At 41.3% G+C, this 20,948-nt stretch overlaps 1 protein-coding gene across 2 annotated transcripts in view; it reads left to right on the top strand.

The window, feature by feature from the left end:
• Positions 1-20,948, top strand: part of PPARGC1A (peroxisome proliferator-activated receptor gamma, coactivator 1 alpha) — a 640,627-nt gene that overhangs the window by 327,516 nt on the left and 292,163 nt on the right. Inside the window, exon 2 of one of the 2 annotated variants that reach the window (XM_004681370.2) lies at positions 14,877-15,043. The exons of the other annotated variant lie outside the window; for it this stretch is intronic. Coding sequence (XP_004681427.1) covers positions 14,975-15,043 — 69 coding nt within the window. The 5' untranslated portion in view covers positions 14,877-14,974. The remainder of the gene's footprint in view (positions 1-14,876; positions 15,044-20,948) is intronic. 2 annotated transcript variants of the gene reach the window in all.

Here is a 20,948-nt window from a genome sequence, read left to right on the forward strand (position 1 = left end):
AGTTATATTTTTGCCAAATAATGCTGCATCACTAAGCACTCCAAAATGTAGTGGCCTGAAACCACCACTATTTATTATCTCTAATGAGTCCAGGTTCGTCTCTGTGGTTCTCCTGCTCTAAGCCAGACTTAGCTGACTTCAGCTGCGCTCATTCTGTGTCGGGGCCAGCTGGTGGGCCGGCTGGGGATTGGCAGGTCAGAGGATAACTTTGGCTGGGCCTTAAGTGGTCTCAGGCTGGCTCAGCATTGTTTTTTGGTAAAGGCAGAGGAAAAAGTGAGCCGGCACTTTAAAACCCCGGCCTTGGGTCACACATTCAAACTATCACGTCTACCACATCTGCTAGCAAAAGCAAAAGACTAAGCAGCCGCATCTGAAGGGTTGGGGAGATGGCTTCCATTTCTCAGTGGGCAAGACTGCAAGTGGCATGGCAAATGGCCTGGGCACAGGGAGGGACGGAGAACCAGGAACATCCAGGTTTGCAGTCATTTTCATCACAAGACCTGCAGGCTTTGTCAGTTTCTCTTGAGGTTAAGAAGGAGACCAGGGAAGATGCTCTTGACTGATGCTTGAAGGCGGTGTTACTATTCAGGTCACCCTGGAGCTGATTTAATTCTTTAAAGGCTAATTCTATCTTCTGTCCTTTCCATGACCTCTTAGTTTCTTATCTTCTAACACAGGAAATGATAGATCAGTTGATTGGTTGCCTTTGTGTCTGTAATGAGTAGAGAAAATAAGACACATTGGAAAGTCCACGGGAAGGAGGTCTCTCCAGATGGCTTCTTTCTTGGCTTGTTTTCTACAAGGGAAGTCCAGAAGAAAGTAGAGTCAAGTCTCGGGAGATAGTGTTTGGTTTGAGAAGGATCTAACTAGGTGTGTGAAGTCCTGGGGAGGGGAGTGAATGGAAGTGCTGATCTGGAATATTGGAAGGCTTGAGAGAGAAGGGAGTGATCAATAGCTATTTCTCAAGTGCGGAGCATAATTTGTGTCGGGCTGCTGAAATGAGTTAGAGCTTCATAGTTAATGGCTCTGAGCACATCCCTTTATCGCAGTAGTCTCCAAAATGTTTGCCATCAACAATTCTAAAGGGCGGTGAGTGACTCACAGTCAGTGTGAGTGATGCACTGGGGCGCTGCACTGGCCTCTTCTTTCCCCAAATCTTCCCCTTGGACACTGGGTCTTGCTGTATTTACATCTTTGCTTTGGCTGCCCCTCAAATCATCCAGTGCTCTCGACATCTTGTTTGGATGGTGTTTTTTTGCAAGTTTGCTCCTTTCTGCACTTCTACTGAGAGCTCTGTGGTGCACCCACTCACCGTACCTGAACCCTAAGGAAGTAGCATTCTCTTGCTCTGTGCAATCTGTGAACCAGCAGTAGATAGCAGTGGGAATTTGTGAATTTCAGGTCCCACTCCAGATCTAAGGAATCAGAACCTGCATTTGAATAATCTCCCCAGGGCATTTGTGGGTGCACGGAATTTGAGAGGCGCTGCATACAATTCCCTACCATTGACTTTTGATCTTGCTATTTCTGTGCCCTCATTTTTAACCACCCCAAGCTCTTGATTCTCTTCCCTTAGGTTAGAAAATGTTCCTCAACCTTTCACTAACCTCTATATGATTAATTCCAAGGTATGAGGAGCTACATGGGAATGACTTAAAATAAAGTTCTATGATAAAAGTATTTTTCAAGGTTTTGGTGATTACAAACAAGTGATGGGGTGGGTTCTTCCTATGTAAAATGTTGTGAGCCATAGAGAAGTCGAAACTGGATATTTACAACAGCAAAAGCCACACATCCTACCTATCCTTATTTTATTCAAGGCTTTTTACCAAAAGAGTGGGTGTAGATGAGAAGCATGGTCCAAATTAAATAGCTCCTAGTGGGATGGATTAATCCATTCAATGAGTATTTTCATGAACCACACATTACCTATTCACATGGTTTGACCAGCACATTAGTCCAATGGTGTATGATCCCCATTGTACAGATGATGAAGTTGAATCTTCAAAAGGAAAGCCAATTGCCCAAAGTCACACAGACAACTGGCAAGCTATAGGCCTGGAAAGAGGACACATTCTTGAGTACTATGTAATTTTTTCAACTGACAATTTTTTGGGGGGGGTTCTAAAGGTTTTTCTGAATCTCTGGGTTTTCAGACATACATTTTTGGGAGTAAGTATTACACTGGATGAATACCTGACCTCTTCCACATTTGGAAGAGGTATTTTGAGTTCCCCATCATTGTCTTCGTTGTTCCCAATGCTAACGCCAGCATGGTGTCCATTTTGATACCTTCCAACAAGGTGTCACCTCCCAGAATTATGTTGCTTATGGTCCCTGTCTGCTGGACTCACTTATGGAATTACCTGGCACATCACAAATAACTCGTATTTGTTCAGTGAATTGAGCCTGAGCTGATTTCTCTCTGATAGGGACATTGGGAGTATCAGAAGTCCAGGTGGCAGAGAGGTTGTTAACGGAGGAGAATTTCTTTAGACAGACTATTACACACTTTGCCAAGGGCCAGCCCAGATTTCCTTTAAAATCCAGGCCACAAAGAACCAAAGACGAGGGGTGATGGATCGGAGACAGAGTATGTTCTGAAACCCCACTAGTCACCATGGCCTGGCCTCCTAGGAAGTGGAAAGCCCCCTTGAAATGCTTTTGCTCCTTAAAAATCTCAACGAGTAAGAAAGCAGAAAATACTTAAAACTTCCTCTTGGAAAGCTATCCTGCCTTTGATTCTTCAGAACATCTTCAAGTGATTTGGTCTATTTTTAATACCCGTGAGACATGATGTTGTAAGGAGAGCTAAATATAGGGGCCACATCCCCCTTTCCTTTATTCATTGGCCTTAATCTTCCTAGGGAAAGGAAACGCACACAATATTTTACCACAGAGTTGTGACGTTTGCCCCGATGGGCCTGCCGAAAGGAAATTCATAAATACTGTGTCGGAAATAAAGATAATGAATGGATTCTTTTTGGAGAAAACGTTAAGTGGGAGTTTATTTATGTTAAACCTCCCCTGCCTGCTGAAGACTGCGAGATAGTTCCTCTTGTGTTCCTCGGGGTCCTTTGGGGACAGCCGCGAGCCTGAGCTCTCGGCGCCAGCTTCAGCACTCTACCATCGGAATCCAGAAGTGCAGGATGCTCAGCCAAAAATAACGCACGCATCCAGCAGCAGCTATAATTCCGGTTCATTATATACTTACGAAGCTTCTTTTTCTCACCACCCGCCCCCCCCCCCTTTTTAGAGGCATTAAGCACACGGTTAAAAAGCAAACAATTTTGTGAGTATGCATTGTCCCAGAAGGAGAAAATAGGGCTCGAGCACCAGCGATCTGGGCAAGTGGGCTCTGCTCTGTCTTCTGGGTCTTTCAAGCCTCTGCACTTCCCACACATCTTCAGGGTCCATCACTTTCGTTTTGGGGGGTGGACTCTAGATTATCACCATCAGGGCTATGACTTGAGAATACCTCTGGTGAGTCTTCAACTGGATGCAAGGGGACCTCTGTGGTTTCGAGGAAGGCAGTTGGGAGTGGAATGGATAGAATAGACCCTGGAATCACACATTTTCCCAGGCTACATGTCCTTAAAGGCCATGAGAACTTGAGACAATTATTCAACCTTTTCATGCTTCCATTCCCTTATCCGTATGAATGAGATAATGATAATCTCCTACAGAAATATTTTAAAGATTGCAGCTGTGCCACTGAACCTCCACTGGCCTCAATGTCTACCCATGCAGACTTAGAGGTTCATTGTGATCTGTGAGTCTTGGACAGCGGTGACATGATTCAGGTCCCCGGTTCGATGTCTTAACAGCTGGTTGTGGGGTGGAGGGGAGTGGTGGGCAGGGCTTAGCTTAATTTAGTTTCTTTTTCTTCCTTAAATATAACCAATTTCATTTCTTAAAAAGGACTTTTTATTAAGGTAACTTTAGTTTACACTGCTGTTTGTTTTAGAAGTGTAGGATTCCCCCTGTGTGATTGTTTAGTCATAATACAGCTATCACCAAAGCACCCATGTCCACCATTATAGTTTGGTGTGCATCCTCCTCTTTTACTCCCACTGCTCATCTGCCCATTGCCTGCTGGCTGGCTATGTTTTGCGGTCAGTTTCAACGGTTAGCTTTTTTACTTAGCTTTACTGATCTTGTACTTGGTTTTTATGTAGTCCACGTATAAGTGGGACCATCCTGTACTATTAGTCCTTCTCCTTTATACTTATTTCACTAAGCATCATCCACTGCAGTTCTATCCATGTTGCTACATAAGGCAGGAGCTTAACAATTTTTAAAAAGATTTATTTATTTATGCATACAGAACTGGGGTACAGGCCAGAGGTGCAGGGGCAGTGAGAGGATTCGCCAGAGACAGAGTGGAGAGCAGAACAGGTCGACTGATGAAGTCCACTGCTGAGGGGAGCAGCGGGCAGGTCAGGAGGTCTGCTGCACCATGTGGGTCACCTCCGGGGCAGGGATTGAACATGTGCTGAAGTGGCTTTAGCTTCTTAGTGCTGTGCTTTAACCCGCTGCACCACCAGGCAGGACCCAAGAGCTTAACACTTTTGATAGCTGAGTAGTACTCCAACTCAGCAAAAACAAATAACTCAGTTGAGAAATTGGCAGAAAAGCTACATTGGCCCTTTTTCAAAGAAGACACACAGATGGGCACAGACACATGAAAACATGGTCATCATCACTCATGGACAGGGCCATGAGTGAGAATGGCCCACATCAAACAACAATTTTTGGTGAGAAACTAGAGAAAAAAGAACCAAAGTACCCTGTAGGAAATGTAGACATCATTCCCTATGCAGAACAATATGGAGGTTTCACAAAGACTTACAAATTGGTCTGAACAATTCCAGTCCTAGATGTCTACCTGAAGGGTACAGAAACACTTATTTGAAGGGATATATTCACTCCTTTGCTTATGAATCTGATTTCTTCAGCTGTCTATGGTTCTGATTCCTGGTATTATTTTAAGTAGAGTGTGAATCATGGCTCTCAGTGAGAAGGTACATTGACAGCAATAGTTTGCATATATGCTCCTCGTGCAATGTTTCTTGGAAAAGAGTTCTTCCACTCTCTGCCTCCTCTGCACCCTTGGTAAACAAGAGAAACCCACAATCCCTGTCTGAGAGATGAAACTGCAGCCAGAAATAATGGAGGATTTCTTCCAAAGACATAAAACTCAAAAGGGTCTGGGAGAGCGTACTTTCTGCCCAAGGCCAAGAAATATAGACCCCACAAATTCATCACAGTTTCCTAAAGAAGCAGGGTTTTGGAATCTCTTTGGTTCTATGAGCTCTTACTCCCACCCCCCCCCTCTATTATTTTGTTTTTAAGATTTATTTATTTATGCACACAGAACTGAGGTATAGGCCAGAGATGTGGTGGGTGAGAGGATTCACCAGAGACAGAGTGGGGAGTAGAACAGGCAGATTGACAAAGTACACTGCTGAGGGGAGCAGCGGGCGGGTCAGGAGAGGTCTGCTGCGCCATGTGGGTCAGCTCTCTGGCGGGATCCAACTCCTGCTGCTGAGGTTTTAGAGAGCATCATAATGCGGTGCTTTAACCTGTTGTGCCACCAGGAAGAGCCCTCCTGCCCCTCTCTTTAAGAAAGGCAGCAATCCAAAGAGACAGGAGTTTGTTATATATCATTCACAAGATGATTGGCATCTTTACTGAACTGAGTGTGGTCTGCATTGCAGAAAGAAACAGGAGCTGTATTGTTAGTTTTCTCTCTTTGTACAAAGCTTTGATTGGTATCCAGAGGAGGGGAGTATTTCTGTGGTCATCTTATCCATGTCCATGGATATTTGGATTGTGAAATGAGTCTTTAGACCAAAAAAACAAGAAAAGAACCTTATGAAGAGTACTGTGAAGCATTATTCCTGGTGTGGTCTCATTGCTGCATAGATATTTCAGAAACTATTTTAATCAAAAACACCACTGACCAAACCCTCACACCTAGATTTTATACTAAGACTTGGGACAAGATTGTCATCAAGACACTGCAGTGTGAGCAGGACTCTTGGTGTTGAGCTCTGTTGGTGCTTGGGTTGGGTAGCTGAATCCCGGACTGAGGCAAGCATCTTCTCTTCTTCAGAGCCCAGATGATACTGGTGGCTGAAAGGATTTGTTCCTCAACAGCCATCTTCCTCCCAGGAGGGCAAGGGCATGCTATATTTCTCCATCACAACTGGCTGCGGGTACACAGTAGGTCTAATTTATGCCTAAACTCTGAATACTAAAGTGATATGAAAAGAGCTTTGCATCTATTTACTTATGAAGAAATATACTGAAAAAAGACATTTGTGTTGGTTTCTGTAACAGAACTGGATTTATTGATGATGCCAGTTTAGAATCAGAATAGGAATTTGCATTTGAATGCAGACATAAAGTGGCTCTGTCTGTACATTTGGAGCTTATTTGGAAGTTCTAATAGACATATTTAAAATGTAAAATAAAGTGAATTAAATAGTAGAATTCTTCTTTCTCTCCCTACCCCCTCCTCCCCGAAAGTGTTAATCAGAGTGAGCACCATTTGCTAAGTTAGTCCATGGTCTGTATCTGAAGATTGTGTTTTATTTGTCATCGGGCCTAAGGAATGATGGCTGTTTAGACAGAATTTAGAAAGTATGAATTCAGCTCTTGTTTTGTAGTTCCTGTCATAATGCTTTCTGGGTTCTAAATAAAAAAAAGGGGGGGGGGATAGCTATGTTTGCCTCCTGACACATTGCTTATGGTATAAATGATAAACTATGTATTTGTGGTTTAAAGCCAGATCCTTGATGTTACTTTAACTTGGTTTTCTTGGTTTAATGTATTTTAGTTGGTAAAGATTATTCATCACTCATTTAATTTCAGGGTTATCTATTGATTCTTTTCTCCTTGTTTGGTATTTTCTGACATTTTGTGGCACTCGGTATTGATTTGTACAAAATCAGTCATCTCTGTGTCCAGAAGAGGTGTCCTTTGTCACCAGCTGTTTTTCTGAAGGAAGCAGTGGAGTAGTCCTGTCTGTTGAGGTGTGGGGTGATTTAAGGGTGGGAGGCCTGACCTTCACACCTACCAGATCATGCTCAGAAAAATCTTTATATAACTTGGAAAAATGTGATCATTCATGGAAAGGTAGCAGCAAATGGTTCTGGGTGGGATGTTAAATTCTTTCCTCTAACATTTACTAATTTCTAAGTCCCTGTCAATCTACTCTCTAAGTTAAGAAACAAAAGATAAAGCTGCTATGCAAATTGACCTTCAAGGTAAGTCTCCCTAGTCCATTGTTTCTTCAACTTCATGAATCAGCCTTGTTAAAATGCAAATGAAATTCTGTAGCTCTAAGGGGAGGCCTGAGATTCTGCATTTCTAACAAGCTCCTAGATGATGCTGTTTTAGAAGCAGTGAGTGTCAGGTCCTCTTTCCCTCCTATTTTGAAATTCTCCAAATGTATCTGAGGCTCCCCTGGCATGAAGATGTTAGTTTGCATTTTATAACAGTCATGAGGATGTAGGTATGTGCTACAAAGATGAAACCAATTGCATAATTTTTAATAGTATTTAATCAAAAAGATGGGTGAGTTTTTTTTTAAAGATTTATTTATTTGTGCATACAGAACTGGGGTACAGGCCAGAGGTGCAGGGGCCGCAAATGGCTTCACCAGAGACAGAGTGGGGAGCAGAACAGGCAGATCCACAAAGTACACGGCTGAGGGGAGCAGCGGGGGGTGGTTGGAGGTGTCTGCCAGCCCTGTGGGTCACCTCCAGGCGGGGGATGGAACTCTCATAGAAGTGGTTGCGGCAGTGGCCAGCGTTTGCAGTGTTTCGCTCCAACCAGTCGCGCCACCGCGAACAGCCCGGGTGATTTCTTTTTTCTGTTGAGATATAACTGATGACCTTTTATTGAGGGATAGATATGCAGCATAGTGAATTGATGTATATGGTGAAATGATCGTCAGAAGTTTACTTAGCAGTCATCACTGTCAGTGTTATTTTTGTTTGTGTGATGGGAACTTTTAAGATCTACTCCCAGTACTGTTCAAACGTATGTACAGCAATGCTGTCTGTCATTGTGTTGTACATGACAGGCTGAGTAAGTCTCTAAATAAATCACAATCGTGTTGCTTTGTACATACATACAATTTTAGATTATTTCATGAATTTTTATTGACCCCCTTATGTGATCTTTTCAACTGGAACAGAATAGAGTAACTTTTCTTTTACCCTAGAAGACCTAGAACTTTATTTACTAACCTTATAAAAATTTGATTATATTTTTATGTTTTTAAATATTTTTACCTTACAAAGGACCCCACTCACCCATTTGAGCTGCAACCTCCCATGTCTGGTAACCACAGGAATGGATGATTAATAAAGTCAATTTTCATGACTCTCAGAGTACTTGTTTCCTAAATTTATTTGTGCCTGAGAGCATTTGACTTTCTTCTCAACCTTTCTCCTCTTCAGAGGGGCTCCTTTTTTCTCTGTTTTAACTTGCTGATTACAAGGAATTGCACCTTCTAAGCCAAATGCACAATTGGAAAATCACTTGTGACATAGTTTGTGCCAATCTTGAGATGAAGCTTTAGGGTGTCTTTCTTGGGAGTATTTGCAATTTCATAGATAGTGACAAAAAGTTTTAAAGCTTAAAGGTAGGACTGGTGGAATTTTTAGCCTCAAGCCAGTCATCTGTTAAGACATTTTTAGAGGAAGAGAGAAGGAAAGGGAACACTTATTTCTCATTCATCCTACTCATTAGATTTTCCATCCTACCTGCTACTCTGTTTCTATTTCTGGGGATTTCTAGTTTGAGATGGTCTTTAACATAAACTCTTGGAAGAAAAAAGTCCTTGTAATGTTTCTCTGCAGTGTTCAGCATTTGTTCATACGGTCCCCGTGATTCTGGGTTCTCTTGATATTCAGCCTATCATGAAGTTGGGAGCAGTCTATAAACATACTGGGAAGGAACATATTATTTTTATATTGAATTGTGATGGGTGGTTATAGAGCGTCTTCACCTGGTTGAACTTAGATTTGATTCTTCTCAAATCATTGACAGATACATAGGTAGAGAAAAATCGAGGTTCTCACTTCTCTGTTGTTTTTTATTACAATATTTTGCTTTGGACTCAAACATATCAACGTAGTTCAGACACTCTGGATGAAATAATCTGATTTCTATCAGTAAATGCCTCCTAAATCCTTCTGATTATAGGCAGTTGGTATTATTATGGAGTCATAGAAGGACATGGTAATGCTATATTGTAATTAATTGTAGTCTATGTGGCTCAGATTTATACGACAGTTAATATTTATAGTTCACTCAGGCTGTTTTTCACTTAAGTGATATAAGTAGACTTACTTATTGAACTGATTTCTGTTTCTTGGTTTGAATATTGGAGTCTATTGCTTTCTGTCTTTGTTCATTACACGTAGTTAAAAAAATCCTTAGTATACCATTTTATTTCATGGGAGCCTTCATAATCAGTATAATTGAAAGTGGTAGCTGACTGATTAAGTATATAAGTTGATTAAGTTGGGAAATCATAAATCATATACAGACACAAAACGTAATTTGTTGAAAATCCATATGTGTGTGGTCATTCACCAGTTTTCCCAGGGAGCCAAGGCTTTTTAAAGTTGAGATCCACAGAGTAGAATTCTGGAGGCTTTTTGTATACACTAGCTCCCTAAAGGAATGTCTACAAATTCCAGTTTCAGTTTCTTTAAAGTGAATGAAGAATTTAATGACAACGACTAGCAAGTGATTTAAATAGAGGGCCTGCATGTTTTTAGATTTCCTGCCCTTTCAAATGAAATTAAAGGAAAAAAAAACCCAACATTTCTATATTGGTATTTTAGTTTCATGAAAATAGCAGCTCCCTTTCCATGGAACTTCATATTTTATCGATATACATATTTTATAGATATTGGGCACACCTGGCATAAGCCAGATGAAGATCCAGCATAAATGAATCTTGTTTAGCATGTAAGTCAGCTACCTGGGAGTAATTTTATGTGGGTGGCGAAGACCACAGCCGGTTACTCACTGTGTTCTATGGTGGAGGGCTGTAGCTCAGGGTAGGTATTTGACAAAGAGAATGGTAAACTTTGATGATTTCAGCAAAATAATAATGGGAACCAATCCATTCTGAAATACAATGGCAGAGTGACAAGTTCTCACCTATTCAGACTTAACATTCCTCTGACACCTTCTCTGGTGTCTTTGTTTTTGATTTTACTTTGTATATGAGAGTTTGAACGCACTACTCTGGAAGGGTAGGCTGGGCACGCCCTGATCATTTTTCGTGAAACACATTTCTGAAGGTGACCATAAGACTATCAGTTTCCAATTAAAAAAAAAAAAAGCAAAATCAGAAATAAAAGTTTGTGGAAAAGTGTCTTGGAAAATTTCATCGAGCATGGAATTAGTGAGAATGTGTAATAAAAATGAGTGGTAAGGCTACAAAACTTCCTAATCCAGGTGTGCAAAAAAGCCTGTTGGTGGGGAAAAGACCATCGTTGCCTGGGGATGCCTGGGGATTTCCGGCTCCATGCTGACTTCCATCAGGGTCCTCACGGCCCTGGCTGTCCTTCAGGGTCTTCTGGACTGAACATTTGCATGGAGCAGAACATTTACGTGCCACGTGCTACAATGCACGTGGGTTCATTCACCTGACAAATGATTTCTCTAGTCTTTTGATTCTAAGATGAAATATTAATCCATTTTTATTCTCTCAGTTGCAGAACAGGCTCCAAAATCAAGGACGATCTGACTGATGTCTTTTGCATAGATTTTTCCTTTTTCATTTATATATATGTAACTTTTCCATGAGGCAAATGTTCCGAACTCTAATATTGTATTTCTGATTAGTCAGCTGCTTCTTAATGTGCTGCTTATCTGGGGAGAAATAATGATTTGAGGGCATTCCTTTTATTCTTTGGCATCGCTTGGTATGTAGATACATCGTTTCTGCCTCTGCCTTCTCCTTCATACGATTCTGTGTTTGCATTCCCCCCTTTTTTAAAGGATGCTGTCATGACTTCGCGTTAGCCCGGTTGCCTTTGTCAAGATCTGTTTCCAACTAAGGTCACATTCTGAGCCTTAGGGGTGAGAACTTCATTGTATCTTTTAAGAGGATGCAGTTCCACCCACCACACACAGGATGATTATTCACATTTGAATTTAAAAAAAAAAAAAACATGAAAAAAAGTGAACTCTCCCAGTAGGGTCCCAGAGCAGGGTTCCGTGTGTCTTAAAATGTCACCACCCCAGTCTGGACACTGTGTTATTCACTTATTCCTTAACACTTCATTTCTTATCGTTGAAACTTCCCTTGATGAAAGTATTTAATAAAGACAGAAACAAAACTAATTCTTTTCTGACTGCTTGATTTAAGAATACTGAATCAGAGCTCTGCTATTCAATAGTCTCCTGTATTCATGTATGTTCTCATTATGTTTACATTTTGTAGGCATGTATTTTATCAGTAACAAATTGCATACTGAGCTACATTTATTATTTGATGCTTCATTTTGCTCATTAATTTCCTTGCTAAGTGATAAGTGGCATTAAAGTCATGCTACTCTGAGTTTGCATTCTGAGACAGAGTGATGAATACAACTGAACTCTTTCACCCTTTCTTTTTAAAATTTGATTTTCTGCACCATCTATAGAAATTGACACTCTTAATGCAGGGAATACTCAGTCTGTTAAAGGGAGGAGGAAGTAGTATTGTATGGGGGTCAGGTAAACAGACTGGGCTTGTGATGGAATTTATTAAAAACAATATTGCAGACTTGATGCTTGTGAAAAATGCTCTAGCTGGTTTACTTTATTCTGATAATAGCTGTAGAGTAAGGAAGAGCATTGTCATGGTAGGTAATGTTGTGGGAACAAACGACTCTGGGTGTTTATTTTTTGTTCCCACAATGTCTGTTGCTGGAGGTGACTCTCCAAGGCAACCGAGTTGGCTTAGCATTCCAGTCAGCTTTGGCTTAGCCTGTGTTACCAGCATGTGCTTTCATGAATGCTGTGGTAAGGGAAGAGGAAGAGAAGTGTCAAGAGTCTATGATGAAATTTCCCCCCTGGGAAGTGAGAACCATTATTTTTCTTACATTTCTTTAGCTAAAACAGGCCATGTGGGGTCTCCGTGGTGGGGCGTAGGGGTAAGTCTCAGCACTGTCAAACCGTTAGTAGCCTCTGCAGCACAAGTTCGATCCTTGGCCATGAAGGTGACCCAAATGACCAGCAGACCTCTCCTGTCTCCCTGCTGTGCCTGTCAGCAGTGTATTTCAGTAGATCCACCTTTTTTCTTCCCCACTCTGTCTCTGGTGAAGCCTCTTACCCCATGCACCTCTGGCCTACACCCGTGTTCTATGCATAAGTAAAAAATGAATATTTAAAAAAGGTCATGTGTTTATGCCTAATTTTGAGGGGTATAAGGAAATTCAATTTTGCTGTGTGGCATGAACAGAAGAGATATTGATGAGTTAATAGTATGCGTCATTGAAATGAGAATACATTCTTTTTATAAGCATGGAAACCAGGGTTCAGAGAGGTTGGATTACCAACCCAGGGAGATAAAGCTAGAAAAGAATATACCTGCTAGTTAAACCTAGGTCTGTTTGACTAAAAAGACTATGTTCAACCACTTTGTGTATTGCCTTCCATAAATAATGATTCAACTACCTTGCAGATGGTGTGATTGAAATTATATAACTAATTATTCTCAGTTTTCCTTATGGAGTCCTGTTGGTGAGGATTTATAGGAGATGGGGAAAATCCAGTTGATTCATGAAGCTTCCACTGAATCTAGTCTCAAGAAATTTTACTGGACCTTTTTTCCCCCTCTTTTTTCTTTTTTCCTCTTGCATGTAAATTAACCCAATTTGGAAGAAGCATGTGAATATTCTAAATAAAAGATGGGGTCACACAAGCAAAGGGAAGATTTTTTTTTTTTGCATTGATCTGTTTTTCTAGAGGTGGGGCGGAAAATATAGTCTGTGGCAAGTTAGATTTGCAAAGCAATTTACAGTCTACAAAACATATTTATGTAGAATCTGAGGGTGGAAGCAAGCTTCCAATGTACTAGCTGACTGCGACAACTTATCATTGAGGTGTAATCATCAAGGGGACCTATGGCTGTGTCCGTGGAAGGTATAGAGTAGCATGAAGCAGGAATCAAAACCATAGACTTTGGAGTCAGGTCTGAGTCACTCCTGTAATCACCTACGCACCTCTTGGGGTCTTTGCTTGTAAATCAGGAGCATGATGGTGACTCTTCATGGAATGTTTGTAAAAGATACACAAAGTAAAGTTGATAAAGCACTTAGCACAGTGCTGGTCCTCCAGGTCCATGCTCAGTAAACAAATGCTGACCGCTCTCATTATCTTTATGGTGGGAGGTACTTGGAGGGTTTTCCAAACACTTGGGCTGTACGCGTTATGGGAGATCGTCGTGGGAATATAGCCATTGCTTCTGGAATGTCGCCGTTGCTGTCACTAGAAGTAGTGGATTTGTTTGAGTGTAGCCACTGAATGGAGAATTGCTGAAAATCATCTCACATGGTTTGCTGGAGGAACTAGTAAAATACAGTGAGATACTCTAGCAGAGAACTGAAGGCCTATAGCTTTGGGTATCTGAAGGGTCTCTGAAGCCTATTCTGTCTTATAGAATAGGCTTGAGTTTTATTCCCTATGGAATTCTGCAAGAGTGAAGTCATGGAAATTGTAGGGAGGAGATCAGCTTATTTTGGGACAAAGCTTGGAACTACAGAGCAGGACTGTCTTGCAAGGTGATGGCACCACTGTCTTGGGGTCATCATTGCTTGGATGTGTGCAGGTGAGTTCATGAGGATTCAGTCATCAGGGGAGCCATGAGATTAGAGAAACCATAGTTGATACTCTACACTGAGTTTTATGATCCTAATTCTGGGTGCTCTGTAGAATCAAACAAAACAGTGTCTTCTCCCCACTCTAGATCAATTAAACCAGACTCTCTGGTGACTGTTTTTATAAAGCTCTTCCGCTGATTGTGTTGTGCAGGCAAATTTGAGAACTACTGTTTTAATTGAAAAGAAGTAGGTGGCATTGACAGTAACCTCAAATGCATATCTTAAAACTAGAGGTAATTGATCCAGGACAGCGGGAGAGAGAATCTTTTTGAGTGAGAAACAATAATGAAGCAGGGAAGAATTTGGTGAGTTTGCTGTGTTTGAATCCCACAAATTGAGGAATCCATCTAAACAGAAGTTTCTGATCATTTCACTGAATGGTTTGTGACAAGGGTTGAGACCATGGTCAAGTTGGGTGCCTTTGGCGAACATTCTATAGGGAGGAAACCAGGAACTATAGATCCTCAGGATCCAGTGATAAGGATCAGTCTGTTTTCACACAAAAGAGTTTGTTACTATTTGTGTTTGCTGGCTATTGCATGATTCAGATTGTGTTGAGGGAGATGTGTTCACATGCATTGTGTTGCTCCTATGTAAAATAGCTTATTTCTCCAAAGATACTATATCTCACTGATGCAATCCTGTAGAACAATGCAAATTCTGGTGTGTGTGTATGTGTGTGTGTGCTGGGATGAAATGAGGGGAGCACACATAAAATGCATATTCATCGAGCATGGAGCTTGCCTTCTCACTTCCCTCCATGACCTTTATGCCAGAAGCATAAGAATGACCCATTGTCCACTGGCCCTGGAGTTTGGTTGTTTCTAATCTCTGGATGCTCAGTGGCTGAGCTGGCCTCCTGCCTGGCCAGTTGGCAGCCATCAGGGGAGCCCCATGTATCCTGAATTTGTTCCCACGTGGCTTCCTCCTGCTGATCCCTCATCCTCTGGCATGGCATTTTCTCCATGACAGTCTGCCCCTGACCTGCCCGTGCAGCTGCTTTGGTAAAAGCTGGCACCGAAAGCGAGTAACAGCCACTGGCGAACCCAGCTTGTTCGGCAGCATCAGCAATGGATGAGACCTCCCCCAGGCTGGAAGAAGACTGGAAAAAAGGACTTCAGCGAGAAGTGAGCTGGCAGGTAAGCGATGTCCTCAGCTCCAGATGGGCCCAAATCTCTCTCAACTTTATAAACTCAGAGCTGGGTACTTCACACCGGTTTGTTTGCAGAACTGCATTAGCTGCAGGCACATTCGTTGGGGGGAAAAGTCACCCTTAGTTTCCAATTCTTTGTAAACCATGCAAATAAGACTGCAAATGAATTTATTCTAGATTCTCTAGCAAGCTAATAGGGTTTTACAAATCTATAGATGTTGCTAAATTTATACTTCCTTAATAAAGGTCCTTGAATTAACAAGTTGCAGGTGTATATCTAAGGAAACATGTATATTTGGTTTGTTGTGAGTACAGGTTCATTGCAATATAAAAATTTAATACAACACCTGTCAGCAGATTTGCTTTATGGTGTTAGAGTAGTTGAGAATAAGGGGCTTGGTTTTAACCTATTTTAATGAGGTGACCATTCCTTTAATGCAGCCTGCGTGCCTTTCTTATTTATGCTGAACTCATAATAGGTAGAAGCTCTGTGCAATGCAGAGAGTTCAAGCTAAAGGATTCATTTTGGTGTAGAGGCAGTTTTCATTAAAATATGCAAAGCAGTAATGTTTATACGTTACAATACCTATTTCAAATTAGCAAAATTATATGCTCCTGTCTCGTAAGCTGCCAACTGAAATCCCTTCCTAAATCCTGTTGAATGGCTTTGATTACTCTTCTTCCCATTACACATTACACACCTCTAATGCATATTTTTACGCATCCACTCCACTGCCATTTAATTAGACAACAATATTGAAGAGTGATGCCAGGGCCTTTTTTATTTTTTTTAATGCTGCTACTTTATGAAAAAAGAACACTTCTGTGCATTAGGCATTTCTTATAGGTGGTGTTGGATAAAGTAAAACTGTGATTTCCATTTTGTCTATAGCAGAAGGTTTTGTGATACTCAGTTTTGTGATAAAATTGGTAATACTCAGCATTATTTTTCAAAAGTAAATATTCCTTTTTATAAAAAGAGGGGAACGTTACTTGAAATTGTCTTCTATGCTATTTAGTGAAATGTACTACTGATAATGACAGGTATGTTCTGTTCTAAGCGATGTGATGTAAAGTTAGGAGCTTCAGAAAGAAACACAGCCTCCAGATTGTCATAAAATTGGAGTCCTTCCACTTTGCATGAAAGCATTAGTTAGGAAGAAGAAAGGGACACAAAATAAGTCTCAGTATTCTACTTTCAGGAGGTCATGTGGTGGGCTGTCAGGGGTCTAAGCAAATATTCATATTTTTATGGTAGATTGATGTAACTTTTGGATTTTTGTCTTTTATTTACGTTTTCCTGTCCTTTAGAAAACTGGCATTTTATATATATTCTTAATTTCAAAAGAGGTGGAAGGGAGGAAGTATGTGAAGAGATGATTCAGAGATCTCAGTGAACAAAATGTTTAATCTAGAAGCATGAAATCTAGATGTTTATGTAAAAAAGCACGTCCTATCAATGTTAGCATCCCTTGTGCCTTTCACTTAGTAGTTTTCCAAGAGGCAAAGCATGAAAATGATCTTTATACTATTTATCTCCAAAGATGTGATCCTGGACAGCTGGTCAACCTGTGTCATTGTGATAACTTAAGCTCTTCATATAGTGAGAGGAGAGAGCAGTTATAAAAGAGGCATTCTGATCCTTTGATACGGTTTCAGTGACTATTGGGGATTCAAGGTACTGGGTAGAATATTGTTGCAGTGTTTGAAACTCAAGCTTCACCTGCATCTGACCCTTCCCCCAAAGTTAGACCTACATGCTTCCCCCCTTCCTGTCATCTGGATTGTCATATGGGTCCGCACATGCACAGACTTACCTCCCTTCAGTGCTATTCAGGAAAGAAATTAAATATGATGACACCAGATGTAAGAGCTTTGTTTTGAGAATGGTATCTTTTGGTGAGCCCTGACAGAATAGAGTTAGGGGTGTGATTGAAGCTGAGATTTTAGTTTAACCAAGTACTATACTTTCCACCTTATCTGCTCCGATTCTTCCCTGTTTGCCTACTCCTGTCAATCATAGTGTCAGCCTGTATGTGTGAACAATTGCTTATACTACGTATGTACCACTATTTATAAGGAGCTTGGAAGGTTGGTGTGATTACTCCCAGTCTGCAGATGAAGACATAAAGTCTGAAGGAGGTTATATAACCTGCTCAAAGACATCTAGTCTTCAAGTCCTGGCCTATTTGACTCCAATATCTGTGTTCTTCTCACTTTTGTTGCTGTGTTATGTGAATTGAATTTTTTTCTCATTTTTTTATATCATGGAATAGTAACTTATGAGCAGCTGTAATGTGGGCAGGCAGGAAGCTAGAAGAAGAAGGGGGGGAAAGCATAACAAACTTCTAATAGAATAATCAATCTCTGAATCATTAGGTCTTTAATAAAATGTTTTTTAATAGTTTATTTTTTAACCCTTGCTTTATGTGTGGCACTTAGTGACATTTTAAATTCTTTCAAATATTCTAACAGATATTATTAATTCCCTTAATGCAGATGGGGAAACTGAGGGTCAACGATGTTAGGGAATGTGTCCAAGCTCACAAAAATAAGAAGCTGAAAAGGGAGGCGGGTTGAGTGAGACGAGCTCTAACAGAAGGCTGCTTCTCTGAATGTATTTTCAAATTATGTTTTGATAATACATATTTTATCAATCCTGTCTCAACCATGATGTAATGATGTAATGAGATTTCATCTATGATATGATAAGTTCACCCTAATTTTTTTTTTAAATAAATTAAGACTTGGGAAAAAGTGACTTGCTCACTCACTTTTTCAGAATGTATTTTAATTGGATACTGTTTGCCTTAAATGAACCAGCTTACCCACAGAGTTGGAAATGAGCTAGAGGCAATTTCTAGAATCAACTGTAAATCTGAAAACCCATTTAAGCATACAACCTATACTGGAAAACCAACAAAATCTGTGCCCAAGTTAATGCTCCCATCTCATATAGCATACTTCAGCTCAGGGTAAAGCTGGGGAGGGCAGCCAGTTATGGTACCAGGTGACCACCTGACCTCTGCCACACTTATATAAGGAGGTGCCTTTGCTTCTTGTAAATGGGGTTTGAAGTTTTGTTTGATAGGGAACTTACAGAGATGAGAGGAGACTAGGTTCCCAGGGGAGATGTTTCCTTGTTTGGACAATTGTCTGCTGAAAGATGTGTAGAAAGGTTCCCTTTAAAATTAAATCACTGTACTGTGGCCATTTTGAAGTTTTCTATTGATATAGCCACTCTATCAGCCAAGAAAAGAGGAATTTCTCAAAGGTAGAGATGAATCTTCTTTGTCTCTGCCCTTAGCAATGAGTCTGGCATACAACCATGATGAAGTTTTTTTTTTTTTTTAATTTATTTATTTATTCATATAGAACTGGGGTACAGGCCAGAGATGCGGAGGGTGAGAGGATTCACCAGAGACAGAGTGGGCAGCAGAACAGGCAGATCAACGAAGTACACTGCTCACTGCTGAGGGGAGCAGCGGGCGGGTCAGGAGAGGTCTGCCACGCCATGTGGTCTCCTCCGGAGCAGACGGGAATCGAACTCATGCAGAAGTGGCTTAAGCTTCTTAGTGCTGTGCTTTAACCCGCTGCGCCACCAGGGAGGGCCATGATGAAGTTTTTAAACAAAAAAAAAATTGCAAATTTGATTTGGAAGGACAAGGCACTTGTCCTTGTCACTTGAAGACTTGAAGACGACAGCTTAGGGAGGCTAATTACCAGCCTTGAATTCCACTACTTGTTACTGATCGGCGGCAGTTACCATTTTCTAGTTCATCTTTCTTCCTATTCCCTGTGCCTCAACTTTCTCATCCATACATTGGGATCAGGTCATATTATCTGTGTCTACTTAGGTGGCTTTATATCTCACGGCAGCCCTGTCTGGACAGGTGCTATAGCATCAGGGTCAGACACAGAGCATCTGGAATCAGACTTCTGGGTTCTAAGCTTGGCATCATCGATTTCTGACTAGGTAACATTGGCAATGCAGTTATTAACTTTTCTGTGCTTCAGTTTCCTCATCTGTCAAATGGAGACAATTAGCTACCTGTAAATTTATTGCAAGGGTTAAATGAGTTAATCTATGAAAAGTACTAGAAAAGCATTTCAGTAAGTACATGCGATGATCCATAGCATGCACTGTAGGTATGAGCAACTACTTATTATCAATGTCATGAGATCAGTCCTTAAATTAAAACAAACAAACAAACAAACAAACAAAAAACTACTGTGTGCAAAGCACAGCCACATTTATGTGAATGAGAAAGTGACCTGAGATGGTATCCTCGAACTTGAGGTCATGGTGGGCTGAGGGTGGCAGGTGATAAGAATCAGGGAGCCACAAAGTGTTGTGTCTCAGGCTTACACTGAGGAATGGCTTCCAGGCTGTGGACAGGACTGCCTGCTTTCCAGAGCTTATTTTTCTTCTTCTTTTTGTTATTCTGATAGGTATAAGGTGATATATCATTGTGACTTCATTTATCTAATTTATTAAGGTAACACTGGGTACAATACTCCATGTAATTTATTTAATTCTTAAGCAAACAAAAGAAGTTAAGACAAAGAACTGGGGAAAGGATTCAGGCTGGAGGGGGAGGGCTGCAGAGTGTGAAATAGGCAGTCAGGTCCCCTGTGTTGGCTTCGGGGAACTTTGGGGGTGAGGAGGGAATGCCCAGTATTGGGACATAAACCTCAAAAGAAAGGAGGGAGACCAGACAGCTTGGAGTGGCAGTGAGAGCCCTGGATGGGCTCCAAGTAGAGAATCAATTATTTTTCCTTAGGAAAGACCATACTGGTTTCAGTACAAAGGATTAAATTAGTGTTTAGAAGTTTAGTAGCTGGATGTTCTCTTAAGGAATTGCTTCACCACTTTAAGTGAGGGTGGACTGGGTGGTGGAAACAAGGGGGAGGTGGAGGGGTGAATTCAGAAACATTAGAGGCTACTAACCTTGGGATTTAGCTATTCAGTGCAGATATCTAGGTTGAACGGATGTGGGTGAATTGTCTGAAAGAGCTGCACAGAAGGTGGCTTCGGGCTCATGGTGGGGTGCATGCTAAGCAACAGCACAGCGAAGGGTTATAATAAATAGGGGTGACATCGTATGTTATACCAAGAGAGTGAACGAAACACCACGGGGACTCAGAAAGCACAGAGAAGGGACTGAGAGCAGGAATAATTAATATTCAGTGAAAGCTTGCTTGGTGCCAAGAGCAGTTTTAAGCACTTTCCACATATTAATCCAGAAAATCCTCATCATGGCAGCATGAGGAAGATGCTAGTAGTGTCATCATTATGTAAGCGCAGCAGTTTCAAAGACATTAAGGCCACTTAACGTAGAACATGGGACTTGACCATGCAGCCTGGGGTTATGTCCACCATTTGGCATTAGGAGGGCAGAAATCATTCATGGGGCAGGTGGCATTTGAGCGAAGTTTTTAAGGAGGGGTGGAATATGAAAGCAGTGAAAGTCTAAGTTCAAATCCTCCTTCATCCATCACCAATGGGTGGGAGGTGGTTAGGTAGGTTCCTATTTCTCTCAGGGCTGGCACAGGGCCGAGCCTTCCTCTGTACATGTCTCTGGGTAAGTGAGTCTCCTGTGGTTATTGGAAGGACTGAGCTTCTCAGGCCAATTCCAGAGCTCTCAACAGAGGCTGCGCGTGGCAGAGGAGGTCTCTAGCATGGTTGGCCCAAGTGGCCACCTGGTCTGTGCCTACTAGGTTATGGTGTTCTGGAAATGGTGGACCTGGAAACTAGAAGGCATTACCAGGGAAAGTCAGCTGGCCCTGGATGTATGCTCTTAAGCAGCTTCTCTCTGAGTTGTTTCTCCCTATGTTAAAGTGTGAAACCTACTTCCAGGCAAATAGTCAGTGAATTTGTGTTTATTTGA

The sequence above is a fragment of the Condylura cristata genome, unplaced genomic scaffold (genome assembly GCF_000260355.1).
Source record: "Condylura cristata isolate star-nosed mole 26May11 unplaced genomic scaffold, ConCri1.0 scaffold00012, whole genome shotgun sequence".
Lineage (NCBI taxonomy): Eukaryota > Metazoa > Chordata > Mammalia > Eulipotyphla > Talpidae > Condylura > Condylura cristata.